The sequence below is a fragment of the Erinaceus europaeus genome, chromosome 11 (assembly GCF_950295315.1).
Source record: "Erinaceus europaeus chromosome 11, mEriEur2.1, whole genome shotgun sequence".
NCBI classification, from domain to species: Eukaryota; Metazoa; Chordata; class Mammalia; order Eulipotyphla; family Erinaceidae; genus Erinaceus; species Erinaceus europaeus.
Window position 1 is genome coordinate 19,676,427 of NC_080172.1, and position 17,881 is coordinate 19,694,307.

Genomic DNA, 17,881 nt, shown 5'->3' on the forward strand with positions numbered 1-17,881 from the left:
AGAAATCATGTTAAGTGAAATAAGTCAGGAACAGAAGGATGAATAGGGGGTGATCTCACTCTCAGCAGAAGTTGAAAAACAAGATCAGAAGAGAAAACACTAAGCAGACCTGGACTGGAGTTGGTGTGTTGCACCAAAGTCAAAGACTCTGGGGTGGATGGGTGGGTAGGAGTTCAGGTCCTGGAACAGGATGGCAGAGGATCTCGTGGGGGTTGTATTGTTGTGTGGAAAACTGGGAAATGTTATGCATGTACAAACTACAAACTATTGTATTTACTGTTGACTGTAAAATATTAATCCCCCAATAAAGAAATTTTTAAAAATGACTATATCTACAAGAAGTCTATAACGATTTCATTGAAATAAATTACACATTTATTGTCATATAATTGATATACTATAAACACTCACACTGCACTATTTGATGAGTTTAGACAGGAATCTGGAAACTATCAATCAAGAAAATGAACATATTTTTAATCACCAATTTTTTTTTTTCCTCCAGGGTTATCGCTACGGCTTAGTGCTGGCACTATGAATTCACTGCTCCTCGTGGCCATTTTTTTTTCATTTTTTAAAAATTATCTGTATTTATTTATTGGGTAGAGACAGCCAGACATCAAGAGGGATGGGGAGGGAGAGAGGGAGAGAGGCAGAGAGATACCTGCAGCCCTGCTTCAACATTCATGAAGCTTTCTCTCTGCAGGTGGGGACCAGGGGTTCGAACCTGGGACCTTGCGCACTATAACATGTGCACTCAACCAGGTGCGCCACCACCTAGCCCCAATTTTTTTCATTTTTTTATTGGATAGGACAGAGAAAAATTGACAGTGGAAATGAAGGTAGAGAGGAGATAAAGACAGACACCTACAGATATGCTTCACCACCTGTGAAGCTAAGCCCCTGCAGGTGGAGAGCCGGAGGCTCGAAATGGGATCCTTGCGCTTTGAAGTATGTGCACTTAACCGGACGTGCTACCGACAGGCCCCCTTCCCTCTTTTTTGTATTCATTTCTGCTCCTAGCTCAGCTTTTACTCTTTCTCCTCACTACTCATTTTTAATCATAATGACCCAGTTCTGCATTTCCTAAACTTTTACATAAATAAAATTAAAAGACACAGATACTTCAGCATCATTAATCAGTACGTAAAATAAGCATATTATACTCACTTCCAGAACTTAACACAACCATGAATTCCCCAAAATAAATCCCTATTGATCATAACGCAGTATTATCTGGTGCAGGCACCGCCATGCGAGCTGCCTGACAGGGAACCAGCTTCACAGGAAGTTCAGCACGGCTGGACTGTCCAGGCCAAACTGAAACCATCTCACCTTTTGCCATGTATAGGACTTGGGATTAAGGCTCTGTGCAGTCTTAATAATCTTTACCTATGGCCAGGCTCAGGGCCTGACCAATGACAAAAATAATGACAAAATCTGCACTGCACTCTGTAAAATTGATTATAATGGAACAAGCAATATCAGTAATGCAGAATTTTTCAGGAGGCTCCAATAATAAAAATTGTTTTCCCCTTTACCTACTCCACTTCCTTTAGTATTCCCCCTAAAATACAGAGAAAGATTGGTGGTTTCCACAGTGGAAGGGCCACCTTGCATAGCATTATTAATAAATGGAATATGGTACCCACCTAGATACAATGAGCCTTTTAATCTACCACCCACTACTATGCTCCCACTTCCTTATGCAGGCATAGTACACAAGAACCTAGGTCACATAGTGAACATACACAGAAGACAGATTCCAGCTAGAAAGCTTAACTTTATGAAGAGGCTGGCTAGGTCAGCACCACCTCGCTGCCTTCTCAGTACGGAACAAAACAAAACTCTTTGATCAAACAATGGAACAGATTTTATGAAAAATGGGCTGTTCAATTTGTTTAAGACCCCTAGAAACATAACAAGCTTGAACTTTCTATGAACCACAGCTTCTGATGCACAGGGGCAAGAGGATGACATAAACATACAGGTAGAATATTAATCTTAATCAACAGGACATCTGCCTAGCACAGACATACAAATAACAAAGACATAGAGACTGTGATGTGATCTCTAGGGAGAAAAGTGCCCCTGGAATGTGAATGTTCCACAAAGCAGGAGGTGTTCCCTACCTGTGCTGTTCTTACTTGGTGATTTCTGTTTTAATAATCAAAGCCTTGGTGATTTTTCTATTACTAATCAAAGCCTTGGTGATTTATGTATTAGTGACCAAAGCCTTGGTGATTTTTGTTTTAATGATCTAAGCCTTATGAGACTATAAAATAAAGTTGGCCTGAGCATGGCAGAGATGTCTCTCTCCTGCTCCAAAACAGTTGACGTGTCTCTCAACTGATTCTCACCAATGCCCCTCATCTTTCAGGATACCCTGATAACCTGCTGTGGCTGGCCCCCAGCAATTATCTTTTTATTGAATTAGACTCCTAATGCTTCATTATGAATTCATGCATGTTCATGTATGATGTACTTCTATGGTTTTACTTTTTATTTTTTTATAAATATCTGTTCATGGTATAAAATGGCTGTCTTCATAGAAGTTTGGAAGCATCATCATTTCTTTAATTTTCTGGAAGAATCTAAATAGAACTGCTATTATTTCTTAATTTTTTGGCAAAATTCACCATGAAGCATCATGTCCTGAAGTTTTCTTTGTGGAAGCATTTTTGTTTTGTTTTGTTTTGTTTGTTTGTTTTTTACCAGAACACTGTTCAGTTCTGGCTTATGGTGGTGTGGGGGATTGAACCTGGGATGTTGGAGCTTCAGGCATGAGAGTCTGTTTGCATAAGCATTATGCTATCTACCCTCCATCCAGAAACATTTTAAATTATAAATTTAGTCTTTAATAAACATAATGTGGGGCTGGGTGGTGATGCACCTGGTCAAGCACACGTTATAATGTGCAAGGACCTGGGTTCGAGCCCCCGGCCCCCATCTTCAAGGGGAAAGCTTCACAAGTGGTGAAGCAGAATTGCCAGTGTTTCTCTGTCTCTCTCTATATCTCCTCCTTCCCTCTTGATTTCTGGGTGTCTCTATCCAATAAAAAAATAAAGATAATAAAAAAGATAGTAAATAATAAATAAATACGTTATTTATTTATTCTCAGGTAAAATTTCTGTCTTCTAAGAAATCTGTCCATATCTGTTTAGATTCTCTAAACCAACATTACCTCAATAAAATTTTTTTAAAATTGTTATGGAGCTACAAAAATGGTTTAGAGGTAGAATGACTACCTTGCATGTGTGAGGCCACAGGTTGGATCCCTAACCCAGATGAGAGTGGGAAGGAGAACTTGGTAGGCAGTGTTATGGCCCCATGTCCCTATCACGATGAGATAGATAGGTAGGTAGGCAGGCATAAATAAGAGATATTCTAAAAACCAAAAAAAACCAAGTTGGGCCTGGGAGATGGCCTAGTAGTAATGTGCATACATGAGGTTTTGGGTTATAGACTAAGACTGTGTTAAATTTTTAGTTCTTCAACTAGTCTTTTTTTTTTTTTTTTTTTTAAATCATGTATACACTCATTTTCATGCCTGGCATTGAAACTCTTGTCTTCTTTGTCCTGATGTCTGGCTAAAGGTTTATCAACTTTATTGATTCTTTCAAATAATTCATTTTGGCCCTGTTGCTCAATTTTTTTTCTCTATTGCACTGATTTCTACTTTGTTATTTTCTTTCTGCTCATAATTTATTTGGGTAGGTGTTCTGTTGTACATAAAAATATGTATTTTGTTAGGAGAAATGTTCTATAAACCAGAGGTCAAATTACTTGAGAGTATTCTTTAAGAATGAACCTTTTACTAGTTTTCTAGTAATTCTTATTATAATATTCTCTACTTCGGAACCTAATTTGTTTAAAATGACTATTACGACCCCATAAGTCTTCTGATTAATGTTGTAGATAGCAGAGAAACTCTGATGCCTGAGGGTCTGAAGTCTCAGGTTCAATCCCCTGCACCACTATACCCCTGAGCTGAGAGGTGCTCTGGTAAAGAAAAAAAAAAAATTGATTAATGTTTGAATGGCACATATATTTTCAGTTTTTACTTTTTTGGCTATTTTTTTTTGCTTACTTTTTACTAGTGATTAAATATTGATTTACAATATTACATGTCAACACGGGTAAAATTCCATACCGTTCCCACCACCAGAGTTCTGAATCCCTGATCCTGCCATTGCAGTCCACAGTGGTTCTCCCAAATGTTCCTCCTCTCTCTGCAGGTCCTGATGGAGCTGGAGTTCTCTCCTATCCTCTTCCTCCTATCACTTCTCCCCCACTGGGAATATGGATCGAGATTCTTTTAGGGTGTGGAAGGTAGGAGTTCAGGCTTCTGTAATTGTTTCTCTGCTGGACATGGGCATTGGCAGGTCGATCTACATTTTGAATCTTTTCCCTTTACATTGAAACATAGTTTTATATCCTATTTATTAGTTTTTTATTTTATTTTATTTGTCATCATTGAGGCTACTACTCCAAGTTTACTTTTTCAGATAAGAAAGGCAGAGAGAAAGACGCTACAGCATGGAAGCTTCGGTCAGAGTGGAGGGGTTGGGCTCACCTGTATTATGCCCCAAATGAAGCAAGTGCTCTCTCCAACTGAGCTATCTTGCTGGGCCTTTATTTACATGTTTCTTTTATGCCGAATATACATGGGTTTACTTTTGGATTCAATCTGACCATTTTTTATTTAACTGGCCTATTTAGACCATTTCAGCTTAATTTCATTATTACTATGGTTGAGTTTGATGCTGTTGTTTTATATCTGTCTCATCTATTCTTTATGTTTTTTCCTCTTCTTTCAAATTATATTTTATGATTTTTTTTTTCTACTTTGGTGGCAAGTATATTTTGTAGCATATACTTCAAGGTTCTAAATATTCATCATCAACTTACTTAAATATTCATCATCAACTTAGTATATGCCTTTAGTAAAAGATCTTTTACTGTATAAAAATGTCACCAATGAATGCTTCCATTTTCCCCTCCTTTGCCTTTGTGTCATTGCTGTCATAAGTGCCTTAAGTGGTTAGTTGCATTTAAAGATATTTTTATCATTTGTGGGTCTGTTTCTAGTGTATGACTTTACTTCTCATTATGAATGATTCTTCTTTTTCCTCTTTACATGACTATTAAGTTTTAACTAGATACCAAACATGGTCAAATTTTTACCTTGTTGATTGCTATATGTCTTTATAAATGGTTCTGTGGTTTATTTAATTTGCAGTTAAGTTTCCCGAAAACATCCTGATCTTCTCAAGACATGTTTTTACTATTAGTTATATGACATCATAATAGCCTTTAGTATAGGGCTAATTATTCTGCCCACTGTATTTTGGCAAAAGTCTTCTAAATTCTTTACCTTGACTTTATTATGCATAAAAAGCTTTCTAAAACTTACCTGAAGCAGAAACAGCAGATAAGAGTGCCAAGTATAAATCCATCCTCCTTGGCTGAGTATTGTTTATTAAGGCAAGTTTATCATCAGCGTAACAAGCTGCCATTAGCCCAGTCCAGACAGCTGGATCACCTAAACACAGAAAATAGTTAGAAGTCTTACTAAAATTAATATTTGGGGGGGGGGGAATACTTACCAAAGTGAAGCAGAGCTTATAAAAAAATTAACAGCATCTCCAGAAAAATTCCCTTTTCTTAACAGACGACTAAATGATACTGATTTTTCAAGAGATATATTCACCCTTACATTTGGAGGCCAGAACATAGCTCCCATAGCACAGCAAGTAAGTCTCTGGATAAGAGTCCCAGCAGCAACTGGGAGCACCAGACACATGACCAGGGGAAATTCCAATGATGGCAGAGTGAAGTTACGGTATGTCTTTTCTCTCTGCTTTCTCTCTTTCAAATAAAAATGAGACAACTAGCCCCAAGAGGACCTGAGTGGTGGCATAAAAAACATGTGTTAACCCCCGGTGTTACATCAAAAACAAAAGTAAACACAACAACAACACAAAACAACAACAAAATCCAGATTTTCCATTTTTGTCTAAATACATCCAAAGATGAGAAATATTCTACTGAGCATTTCTTCCATGTCTGCTTAGATCAGTAGCCAAAAGTACTATGCTATTATAAAAGAGTTAATTCTAGTCATATCCTTTTAAGAATTTTATTACTTAAAGGATTCTTTAAATTATTTTTTAAAGTGTTATTCATTTTATTTGGTAGGACAGAAAAAAGTTGAGAGGGAAGGGGGATCGAGAGGGGCAGAGACAGAAAGACACCTGCAGCACTACACCATTGCTCCTCAAAATTTCCCCTGCAGGTGGGGACCAGGGGTTTGATCTTGGGTCCTGTGCACAGCAACAGGCGCACTTGGTCGGGTATACCACAACCCGGGCTCAATTCTATTCGCTTTCACTGGACACCAAGAACAAGTATTAAACAAATACTCATCTCCAGGATCTGGTCCTATTTTAAAGCCTCAGTCTTAAGAAAAACAAGCTAACATAATTTCTCAGATCTTTAAATAATTATATTTATGTTTATTGCAAGAAAGAATGAGAGGGGAGAGAAAAAGGAGAGAGGGGTGGTGGGGGGATGCAATCACAACTGCCATGTTGTCCCCTCAGGTTATTGCCAGTTCCCAAGAGAGTTAATAGGATATTCTCGGAGTGCCTTTCCCAACCAATCCTGTCCTGACTCGTCACTCCAGGTTTTTGCCCTATAAAGCCCTCCTACTTCCGCCTCTCTCTCTCTCTCTTGCCCGCTTTTCACCTCGGGGATTAGACGCAGGGAAGGGTGCTGCACGAGGCAGCCATTTTTGCTAGCTCCACGTGGCCCGAACCACTGCACTCTCATCCAACTCTGAGGTGCCCGTTAGAATAAAGATTTGTGTTCCCTCTTCCCTCCGGATCTCCTCTATCTCTCCTCCGCGGAGCAGCCCGACAGGGGGAGAGGCAAAAAAAAAAAAGAGAGAGAGAAAGAAAGAAAGAAAGGAGAAGGAAAACCAGAGCACTACTCAGCTCTGACACAGGTGGTATTGGGGACAGAACCAATGATTTCTGGGGCCTAACACACTCCAACTTCTCAAGTCTTAAAAAAAAAAAATAAAAAGCTGAATCAGAGAAAAAGCTAAGGGTAATTATATTTTGTAAACCAAGAATGAATATCACATTATCATTCCAAGTGAAACAATTATAGCAAAATATATAGAGCTCATCATTAAAAAAAAAAAATCCAAAAATGGTGAGACAATATGAACAGAATATTCAGCAAAGAAGAGATCCAAAAAGCCAAGACATACGAAAAAATACTCCAAGTCAGTATATGAAAAAATACTCCAAGTCATTGACTGTCAGAGAAATGGAAAGACAACAAGGAGATACCACTTCACTCCCATGAGGATGTCATACATCAGAAAGGATAGTAACAATAAATGTTGGACAGATTTCAGGCGTAAAGGAACACTCCTGTACTGCTGGTGGGAATGAAAATTGGCCTAATGCCATGGAGAGCGGTCTAAAAGGTTAGAAATGGACCTACCCTATGACCCAGCAATCCCTCTCCCAGGGATTTATCCTAAGGAATCAAATACAGTCATCCAAAGAGATTTGTGTATACCTAAGTTCATAGCAGCACAACTTGTAATAGCCAAAACCTGGAAGCAATCTAGGTGTACAACAGAGAAGTGGCTAAAAAAGTTGTGGTATAGGGAGTCGGGTGGTAGCAAGGACCAGCATAAGGATCTGGGTTCCAGCCCCTGGCTCCCCACCTGCAGGGGAGTCGCTTCACAGGTGGTGAAGCAGGTCTGCAGGTGTCTATCTTTCTCTCCCCTTCTCTGTCTTTCCCTCCTCTCTCCATTTCTCTCTGTCCTATCTAACAACGAAGACATCAATAACAACAATAATAACTACAACAACAATAAAAAAAAAAAAAAAAGGGTAACAAAAGGGAAAATAAATATTCAAAAAAAATTGTGGTATATATACACAATGGACTGCTACTCGGTTACTATTTTTTGCTTTATTTTTAGTTTGTTTCTTTCTTTATTTATTTACCAGAGCACTACTCAGCTCTGGCTTATGGTGGTATGGGGGATTGAACCTGGGACTTTGGAACCTCAGGCATGAGTCTCTTTGTATAATCATTATGCTTTCTACTCCCACCCTACTCAGCTATTATGAATGATGAATTCACCTTCTGCACCTAATCTTGGATGGAGCTTGAAGGAATCATGTTAAGTGAGAAAAGAAAAGCCAGAAAGAAAAGGATGAATATGGGATAATCTTACTCATGGAAAGAAATTGAGAAATAAGAACAGAAATGGTAAACACAAAGCAGAACTTGAATTGAGTTTGATGTATTTCACCAAAGTAAAGAACTCTGGTATAGGGGATGGGAGGGCACTTTTAGACCTTAGTGCATGGTGGGGAGGGAGGAAGACCTGGGCTGGGGCAAGCTTCAGAAAACTAAGAAATTTTGTACATGTACCAACAAGTGTATTTACTGTAAACCATTAATTCCCCCAATAAAAACAATTAAAAAAGAAAAAAATATATTAAAAAATTAAATACACTCCATATTGCAAAAGGAATTTCTGTTTCCGATAACAACCTTACTTTAAATACGACATTATCTGATTCCAGAAAAAGGAAATGACTACCATTCTCTACAATTTATAATGAGATCTGTCTTTTAACATAATGAAAGCCTGAGCCTTAGATTTTAGAGTCTTAACTTTAATACTGATAAAATCCTGGTTCTTAGAGATGGAGTTTTAGGTCTCACAAAGTCACTTTTTTTTTTTGTTCCTTGGGACACATTTTCCTCTAAGACCAGTCAAGTGAAGCAGATGAAGACCAAGGTGCCATTAAGTCTAAAACCCTATTATTTCAAATAGAGTGGATTTAGTTTCTGAAGCAGATGAAGACCAAGGTGCCATTAAGTCTAAAACCCTATTATTTCAAATAGAGTGGATTTAGTTTCTAAGCAGACTTAATCCTGAGAGTGTGATTCAACCTCTTTAAGGTCTTAAGGGCATTTTACATTTAGAGAGGGAGGACAGATATTAAAAATGCTCACAGCATTTTTAACTGACATTACAGCCAAAGAATTGCATGAACTTTTCCATGCATAATCAGTGACTTAAATTCCCTATATAGTTTCTATAGTGACTGTTGGAGCAGAACCAGGAAGAAAGGCTTTACTTCCCAAGCCAAGCTTGTCATTCTGTGATCTCCAATTACTGGTTTGATGCAACACCAGTGCTAGAGACACTTGTGAATGAAAACCCCAGCCCACTTGCTTGAGAACATCTTCCCAAGTTAGAATCCTGCCTACTACATAACAAGATAAAAATCAATGTTTAGAGTCACTTTTTGTTCCACTTCAAAAGTGAAAATAAATAAATAAATAAACAAACAAATGACAAAGGCCAGAATGATAGTTCACTGGATTGGTCACACAGCAGGTCCAGCCCTGGCACGATGTGGGACTGCCACAGAATGTGTGTGTCGGGGGTATAGTTTTGTGGTATCCTCCCCAGCCCCCAGCTAAATGAAAAATGGCCAGGAGTGATGAAATTACTCATGTATGAAACTCCACCTCCACAAAAAGAAACAAACAAACAAAAAACCTGGAATAATGGTAGGATATTGGTCTGCTTGCTTGTTTTAGAAAATAATCTCCAGGGCCCAGGTGGTGGCACACATGACCAGGCACAGGTTACTGCTGTGTGCAAGGACCCAGGTTTAAGCCCCCAGTGCCCACCTGTCGGGGAAAGCTTCACAGATGATGAAACAGTGCTGCAGACATCTCTCTCTCCCTCTTAATCTTCCCTTCCATCTCAGTTTCTTTCTCTATCCAACAAATGGATTAAAAATATTTTTTAAAAGTATCTTTGAAATGCTAGATATTTTCCAATTTGTTAGAATCTTTACAATTTTATTACACGCAACCTTTGTGCTTTGTACAATTTATTTCCCAACAGTTTCTGAACAAAACTAGTAGCACTGTGATCTACTATGAGAAGTGATCGGAGAAAACTGTTTATTATTCCTATTTTATATTAACAAATATGTAAAAATGAACCTCTCACAACTCTCAGAATGGGGCAACCAGTACGCTATGGCATTTCTTCAGTCATGGTAATAATGGAAAGTGATTAACCATACAAAAATGTTTACCACCCTCGGAGTTGATGGAATATATACATAGCACAGCTGGTAAGAGCTGAGAAATTAGATCAGGGGAAGCCTTATCACCTCACCCTGGCATTTCTAACAATTATTACAAATAACATAACTCTGCTATCCAAGAAGCTAACAACACTTAAGGAGAACTGAATCTGTGTGGTGAAATAATTTGGCAGCTGTAGGTAAACCTACTTAAAGCAGGCTGATGAAAAACAGGAGAAAAGAAAAAAAAATAGCTCTTGAAAATATATGATTTAGATTTTTGATAAAAAGCCATAAAGTTTCTTTAAACAAATACTGCTTCTGACCTTCTTCAACAACTGACTATATCTTCATTGTCAGTAGTTAAGTAGGTAATCAAGTAATAAACAGATCTTTAAAATACTTTCCTGAAATTCCCATTTAATTTCATGAAAATACTTTCGGGGGCCGTGCAGTGGCACACCCAGATGAGTGCACACGTTAGTCACCAGGTTCAAGAACCTGCTCCCCACCAGTTGGGAGGGGGGGAAGAAGCTTTACCAGTAGTGAAGCAGGTCTACAGATATCTTTCCTCTCTCCCTCTCCTTTCTCTCTGTCCTATCAACTACAACAGGGGAAAAAAAAAAAAAAAAGAATAAAGGAAACAAATGGCCACCAGGAGTGGTAGGTTCCTAGTGTTGGCATAGAGCCCATGCAATAACCCTGGTGGCAATAAAAGAAAAAGAAAGAGGAGGAAGAGGAGGAAGAGGAGGAAGAGGAGGAGGAGGAGGAGGACAATAACAACAACAACAAGAAAATATTCACTTTGCTTCTGTACGTTACAAATAAAAGAATGAGAAAATGTGAATCAGTGAAATGGATACTATATTCACCTGGAGAAAGAAGCGCTGCTTTCTGAATGGTCTTTAATGCAGTATTTTTTCCATCTTCTGCTGAACTGCATCCCAGAGCCAACTGGTTTACTGCAGTGTAGAGTAATGCCTTCTATTTGGGTGAAAAAAAAAAAAAGGACATTAATTCTCTTTATAACTCTATGATTTTCAAAGAGTAATATTATATGTGGCCCCCTAAACCCAAAAGGAAAGATGATTCTATTCTTTCATCAAGATAATTTAAAAAGATTTCCGCTGTGCTAAGAAAAACTAACCTTTCCATGATCTGAGTCCAGAATGTGAGCTACCCTTCCTGCTATAGCACCTCCCTAAAATAGAAAATATATGATTAGGTAAATAGGTAACTTTTCATGAAGTAATAAATTAAGAGTGATAACATATATCCCCTTTTAATATTTTACTTATTTGTTGAGACTGAGAGAAATTGGGGGGGGGAGTAGATAGAGAGAGAGATAGGGAGGGAAAGAGAGAAAGAGAGGGTAGGGGGTAGACACTGATACACCCGGTTAAGCACACATAGAACTAGTAATTATGCACAAGGAGCGGTGTAAGGATCCGGGTTTGAGTACCCGCTCCCCACCTGCAGGGAGGAAGCTTCGAAAGCACTGAAGCAAGTCTGCAGGTGTCTATCCTTCTATCTTCCACTCTTCCCTCAATTTCTCTCTGTCCTAACCAAAAACAAAAGGAATGAAAAAAATGATCACCAGGACCAGTGGACCCATAGTATAGGCACCGAGCTCCAGCAATAACCTTGGAGAAAAAAAATAGAGGAAGAAAGCAAAAGAGAGAGAGAGAGAGAAACAAAGGGTGAGAGGGGGGAGACGGAGAAAGGGAAAGAGTGAGGGACAGGGAAGACAGAGAGGGAGAGAAGAAGGTAGAAACTTGCAGATGTGTCTCAATGTTCATGAAGCATCCCTTCTGCAGGTGAGGGAGGAGTGAGGGCTCAAACCCAGGCCCTTGCATATGGTGATGTGTGCATTCAACCAGGTGTACCACTGTTCAGTCCCCAAAATAAAGACTTTTCAAAATATTTGACTGTTATTAACTGAAAGTATATGGTCCTTTTTATAGAGCATGGGTGACTTTACGTTTGGATTTACATTTTTAGACACTGGCAGGTTCTAATTTTGTTATCTTTAAGGGGCTGTAGAGTTTATCTTTCATGTTAATACTAAATGGCAAAATTACAGTCATAACTTTATCACAAATCCATTGGCATAATATGTATGTGTTACCAAAAAAAAAAAAGTCCACCTACTTCTTTGTGTCTTCTATAAGAACAGTACAACAGTGCATGAAGAAATTCAGTGTACTGCCTTTGAATGACTAATGGCAAATTTGGTTATAAAAAAAAGAAGTCGGGGGTCAGGCGGTAGTGCAGTGGGCTAAGCACACGTGGCGAGGGGGCACAAGGACCAGCGTGGGGATCTCGGTTCGAGCCCCTGGCTCCCCTCCTGCAGGGGAGTTGCTTCACGGGCAGTAAAGCAGGTCTGCAGTTGTCTATCTTTCTCTCCCCCTCTCTGTCTTCCCCTCCTCTCTACATTTCTCTCTGTCCTATCCAACAACAAATGACATCAACAATAACAATAATAACCACAACAAGGCTACAACAACAAGGGCAACAAAAGGGGGAAAAAATGGTCTCCAGGAGCAGTGGATTCATGGTGCAGGCACTGAGCCCCAGCAATAACCCTGGAGGCAAAAAAAAAGTCACTGACTGAATTATTTTCTAGAACATAAATGCCACCCCTTCAAATTATATTGTCTACCATTATCAGTATATATATATTTGCAGACATTCAGAACACTACTCACTTTTGCATTTTGTTGAGTATATTGAGAAACCACCCGGGACAACAGAGACCAGAGAGCTGGATCAGCTGGGTTACTAGAGAATCACCAAGAGAGGATCACTTAGAGACAGGAGTTCATCACAAAGACAGTATAGGTGGTTACAAAGCTTAAAACACTTTAGACATCTAAAAACAAGTTCATATTAATCATACATTTATGGCTGAAATGATCTGGTTTTTTTAGAAAATATGTCATAACTCCTTTATTAGAAGATAGATCCTTATGAAAATCAGGAAAAGTTAAGAAATGACCACAAATCCATGAGAGCTAAGGAAACTTAGATATCTAGCTAAGGAGGGAATTTTAATAAGCTGTATTCAAAGAAAATACATATATATGAGACCTACAAAAGGAAAAAAAAATTCTGTAGATATTTTACTGCTGAAAATAATCATTTCTTATTACTGATAACAGCTTTTTATTTTCCAAGTTTTAATTTTAGTCAATATTTAATGGTTCAAAAATTCCTAAAAACCAAACTGGCCAGTACAATAAACTGACAAAATTGTGCTTGAGAATTAACTAATAAGGGGATGGGGAGACAGCATAATGGTTATGCAAAAGAACTTTCATGCCTGAGGCTCCAAGGTCCCGGGTTCAATTCCCAGCATGACCATAAGCCTGAGCTGAGCAGTACTCTTGTCTTTCTCTCTCTCTTTCTCTCTCTCTTTCTCTCTCTCCTTCTCTCTATATCTTTCTCTATCTCTCTCATTAAAATAAATAAAAAATATTTTAAAAAAGAGATTAACTAATTAATTAACTAATACGGGCATTCAGACTAAAATAAAATTTGAGCTTTAAGTTGAATAAAAGCAAACTTCTTTTCTCTATAATCACTTGATCCTATGTCCAATTTCCTAAACTCACAAGTTGGTTTCCAAGTACATGTCTATCATTTTATCTTTTTATGGTGCAGACGTGAAGAGGAACCTCACCAAATTTAATCAAACCCCAAGTATAGAAGTACAAACTTTACCTGTGAACAGCTTTGCATACTTGTCTCTGCACTGCCACACTACGGCCCTGCAGTGCATAAATGGCTGAAGTAAGAAGGCACCTCTGATAATTACTGTCTTTCTGTTTGCTGTGTTTCAGTAATTCATTAAGTGCTGCTTTTGACAGAGTAGCATCCTGCATTGCCAATCCTAGAGCACATAGAGCTTGAAGGCTTTCTGTGGTTGGTTCTTTTAAGATAGAGCTGTAGATGGATTTAAGTGCAGATTGACCACAAGTATAGTAAACAGACTAAAACTGTTAAAACATAGTCAACATTTAGTAGATAAAGCCATTTACTTAAAGATTCACCAAATTAAGTTCAGTTTTTGGAGGCTGACATACTACCAAATTGCTTAACTTCTAGGTACAATTGTCTCAAATGTCTGAAGTAGTCAAAAGTTTAAAGCACTTTCAGAGCAGCAATAGTCAACTTTCATCTCTGGTTACATCTGCATTTATAAAACAAATAAAATCAGCATCTTTGAGATCAAAGACATCTGCTAGGTAGTTTCACTCATGTGACATCTAGAGAGAGAAGTGACATATATATTAACTTACAAGAGAAAGCCAAAAAGGAAAGAAGGAAGGAAAGAAAGATAGTGAGACTGTTTCTAAGACTTTGTGAGAATTATGGTAGTTATCTTAGGGAGGGTGAGGACAAAGAAACTTGGTGGTGGGTGAAAATGTGGAACTATGCACTGTACTTTTACAATCTTGCAACCCACTACTAATCACAAGTAAAAAATGGCAATGATAACAGTAAATCAACCTCTTTGGGTTCAACCCTAAGTAAATAATAAGAATAATTTCCCTACAATATTTAGTCTCAATAAAATCCTAGAAGATAATAAACATGAAAAGTCCTCAAGTGTAATATATTAATTTTCATGATCTTCAGCAAGGCTAGTGGTAGTGAAACCAGAGCTTTCTATAATAGCAAGCTGTAACCATATCACCACATTCCAATTTTGAGGGCTGATAAAATTTACAGAAAATATAAACTTTGTATGTAAACATCACACATACTTTACTCTGCTAGACTAGTATTCAAATGTGAAGGAGCCATAAAAACAGTGTAAGACACATAAAAACCAAGGGGTTGGCCATTACCAGACCAGCCTTTCATGAATTTCCCTTATTAATTTAATGAAGAATAACTCACCTCTCAACAAACCTAGCAAAACTTGTAATAATCATTACAGGTGGTGGACCGTAACACAGCAAAGGTGTTGTCAAAAACATTTTAGTGACTCAAAATGTTTTAAATAAAGTTCATTAAGTGTAAGATGATAAGAGAAATGGGGGAAAAAACATTTATCTGCCATAATAACTAATCCTGGAACCACCAACATAAAATATGATAAAAGATTTTCTTCTCAGAGGGGAAGAGGGAAAAGGTTAGATTCTATTGCATTATTTTTCTGCTATGGCACAATGTTCCAGGTGATTTGGAGATTTTTACTACTTTAAACCATGGCACAAGATCCATCTAATGTATCTAATTTGTGGTTGCTTTTGCCCTTGATAACTATAATCATACACTAGCACCTATTATTCCTATTCTGCAAAAGTCAGATCTCTGAAGGTTTTTTGTTGTTGTTTGTTTGTTTTTTGCCACCAGGAAAACCACCGGGGCTCAGTGCCAGCATTACGAATCCACCCCAGGCAGCCATTTCTTCCTTTATTTATTTTTTCCTTTTCTTTCTACTTTATTTTTATTTGACAGGACAGATAAATTGAAAGGGAAGGGGATATTGAGAGGGAGAAGGAAAGAAAGACAACTACAGACCCGCTTCACCGCTCATGAAGCATCCTCTCTGCAGGTAGGGAGTAAAGGGCTTGAACCCAGAGCCTTGCTCATGGTGTGTGTGTGTGTGTGTGTGTGTGTGTGTGTGTGTGTGTGTGTGTGTGTGTGTGTGTGTGTGTGTCACCACCTGGCCCCTCCTTGAAGATTTTTTACATAGCCCTATTGTGCATGCTGTGGCTGTATTCACATCAAGTGACAAGATTCTTTTTAATTTTAAAATTACCTTTGGTTTTTCTCAAACTGCAAGGAAGGAGAGACAAAATTATTTATTTTACAAGAAATGATTTTCACCAAGATAGCACAAAAGTATCACAAGAAATAAATAATACATAAAGCTTAGCCTAGAGAAGGGTTCTCAAAAAGTACTATCTAGTCACCTCCCTCCTCCCACATTAAGATGGGGGGTGGTGGATTTAGAGATCTATAAAAGATAATTTCAGGCTTTCACAATGATTAAGAATTATTATCATCTAATAGGCAAGGGAGAGAGGTATAATCTTCCTCTAGTGGGAAGGCAACTTAATACAGGACATAGGAAAATTCTGTGATATGAGGGTTTAGACAATGGGAAATGTCAAAAAAGCATTCACTGATAATAGCTATCCAATAGTATATATAATTTTGAAGAAATTAAAGTCAGCATAGTCAAAAGAAAAAAACTCCAAGAAGTGAAAAAACACTATATAACAATACTCTAAAAATACAGAAAAAACCCCTGCAAGTTATATTGATGATTACAAGTTATATTGGTGTAATTAAAAAAAAAGAATTCAATTTGAAATGAGTTTTATTCTATTCTGTTAATTTGAAAAGGGAAGAAGAAAATCTCTGTAGATCCGAGCCCAGGACACAAACTAGTTACAACTGCCCTCACTAAAATTATAAGCTCTCACTAAATTAAGCATTCGATTATCCCTTAAGGGAAAAATACATTGTGGTCCAGGAAGTGGCACAGTGGATAAGGACTGGATTCTTGGGGGTTTGTGTGGTAGAGCAGTGGGTTCAGCACACATGGTGCGAACCGCAAAGACCTGTATAAGAACTGGATTCTTAAGCATGAGGTTATGAGTTCGAACCCTGGCAGCACATTACCAGAATGATGTCTTGTTCTTTTTCTCTCCCTCTTTCCCTCTCATTAATAAATAAATAAAAATATTAAAAAGGAAGAGAGAAGTACACAGAGAGTACAGGGTGGCTTTGAAAGATTAATTGCTCCAGAGCTAGGTTTTAAGCTCTTATTGTTAACTTCACCTGTGACTGTTCAGAACCAGGATAATCAGATTCTTTCACTTTGCCTCTTATTTTTAATTAGCTTAACACTAACTTTCAAAATTATAAGATTTTATAGTATAGTGTATGTGTGCCTATGTACAACTCACTATACCCACAGCCAAACTTCATGTAGCAAAAGGTTTCTAAAACATTAAGAACTTGTTCACATCGTTCCAAATTTTAACTCACTGTTTATCTGGTAATGTTAAATGTTGATGTCAATAATACATACCATTTAAATAGCAATGTCTTAGCTACATCCATTTTTCCTTGTTTATACTCCATTATTGCCAAAGCTGTCAATATATGGGCTTTATCTTGTTCAGATTTGACAACAGACAAGGCTTTTTCATAGGCTGTTACATAGGTGGAAATAAAAACAAAACAATATAAAAGCAGTCCTAAATTACCAACTGTGAGGTTCTTCCTATTCTGATTATTTTTTCAAAAATGTTAACTAAAACTATCCCTACTGTTCCCTTGTTTTCAAACAGATGCAGTAAAACTTTCTAACTAGTTCATTTGACTTACTCCATATTCCAAGGTGAACCTGGGGATATCATTAGAATTATTATTTGATGTTACCCAGCTTTTTTTTTTTTTTAGACACAGAGAGGCGCAGAGGCATAGAGAGAATAAAAGAGGCCACAGCAGAACCTAGATCACACATATGACAAACTTGCACACCACCCAAGTGAGCTATCCAACTTCTGTCTTCAGACTATAGAGGGAGGTCTGAGTCACTGTCTCTGAGGAAAGTGCCTTCAGGCCTTCAGACCTCGAGGAATCGCCGAAGTTCCCATGTGCAAAGCAGCAACCCCATTAAGCAGAAGCCTTAGGGTGAGTTGCATACATACAGGTTAAGCCCATACATATGGAGATGCACTTAATAAACATTTTTTTCCAGA

At 37.9% G+C, this 17,881-nt stretch overlaps 1 protein-coding gene and 1 long non-coding RNA gene across 2 annotated transcripts in view; both read right to left on the reverse strand.

Annotated features, from left to right (window-relative positions):
• The window catches only part of LOC132541311 (uncharacterized), a 205,681-nt gene that overhangs the window by 84,927 nt on the left and 102,873 nt on the right, over window positions 1–17,881 (reverse strand). The gene's annotated exons all lie outside the window — the stretch shown is intronic.
• Window positions 1–17,881, reverse strand: part of SKIC3 (SKI3 subunit of superkiller complex) — a 104,670-nt gene that overhangs the window by 16,253 nt on the left and 70,536 nt on the right. Inside the window, exons 31-36 of the mRNA XM_060201183.1 lie at window positions 17,206–17,329; window positions 13,875–14,096; window positions 12,860–12,932; window positions 11,299–11,352; window positions 11,024–11,135; window positions 5,417–5,545 (exon numbers count right to left, since the gene is read on the reverse strand). Of these exons, the coding sequence (XP_060057166.1) occupies window positions 5,417–5,545; window positions 11,024–11,135; window positions 11,299–11,352; window positions 12,860–12,932; window positions 13,875–14,096; window positions 17,206–17,329 (714 nt within the window). The remainder of the gene's footprint in view (window positions 1–5,416; window positions 5,546–11,023; window positions 11,136–11,298; window positions 11,353–12,859; window positions 12,933–13,874; window positions 14,097–17,205; window positions 17,330–17,881) is intronic.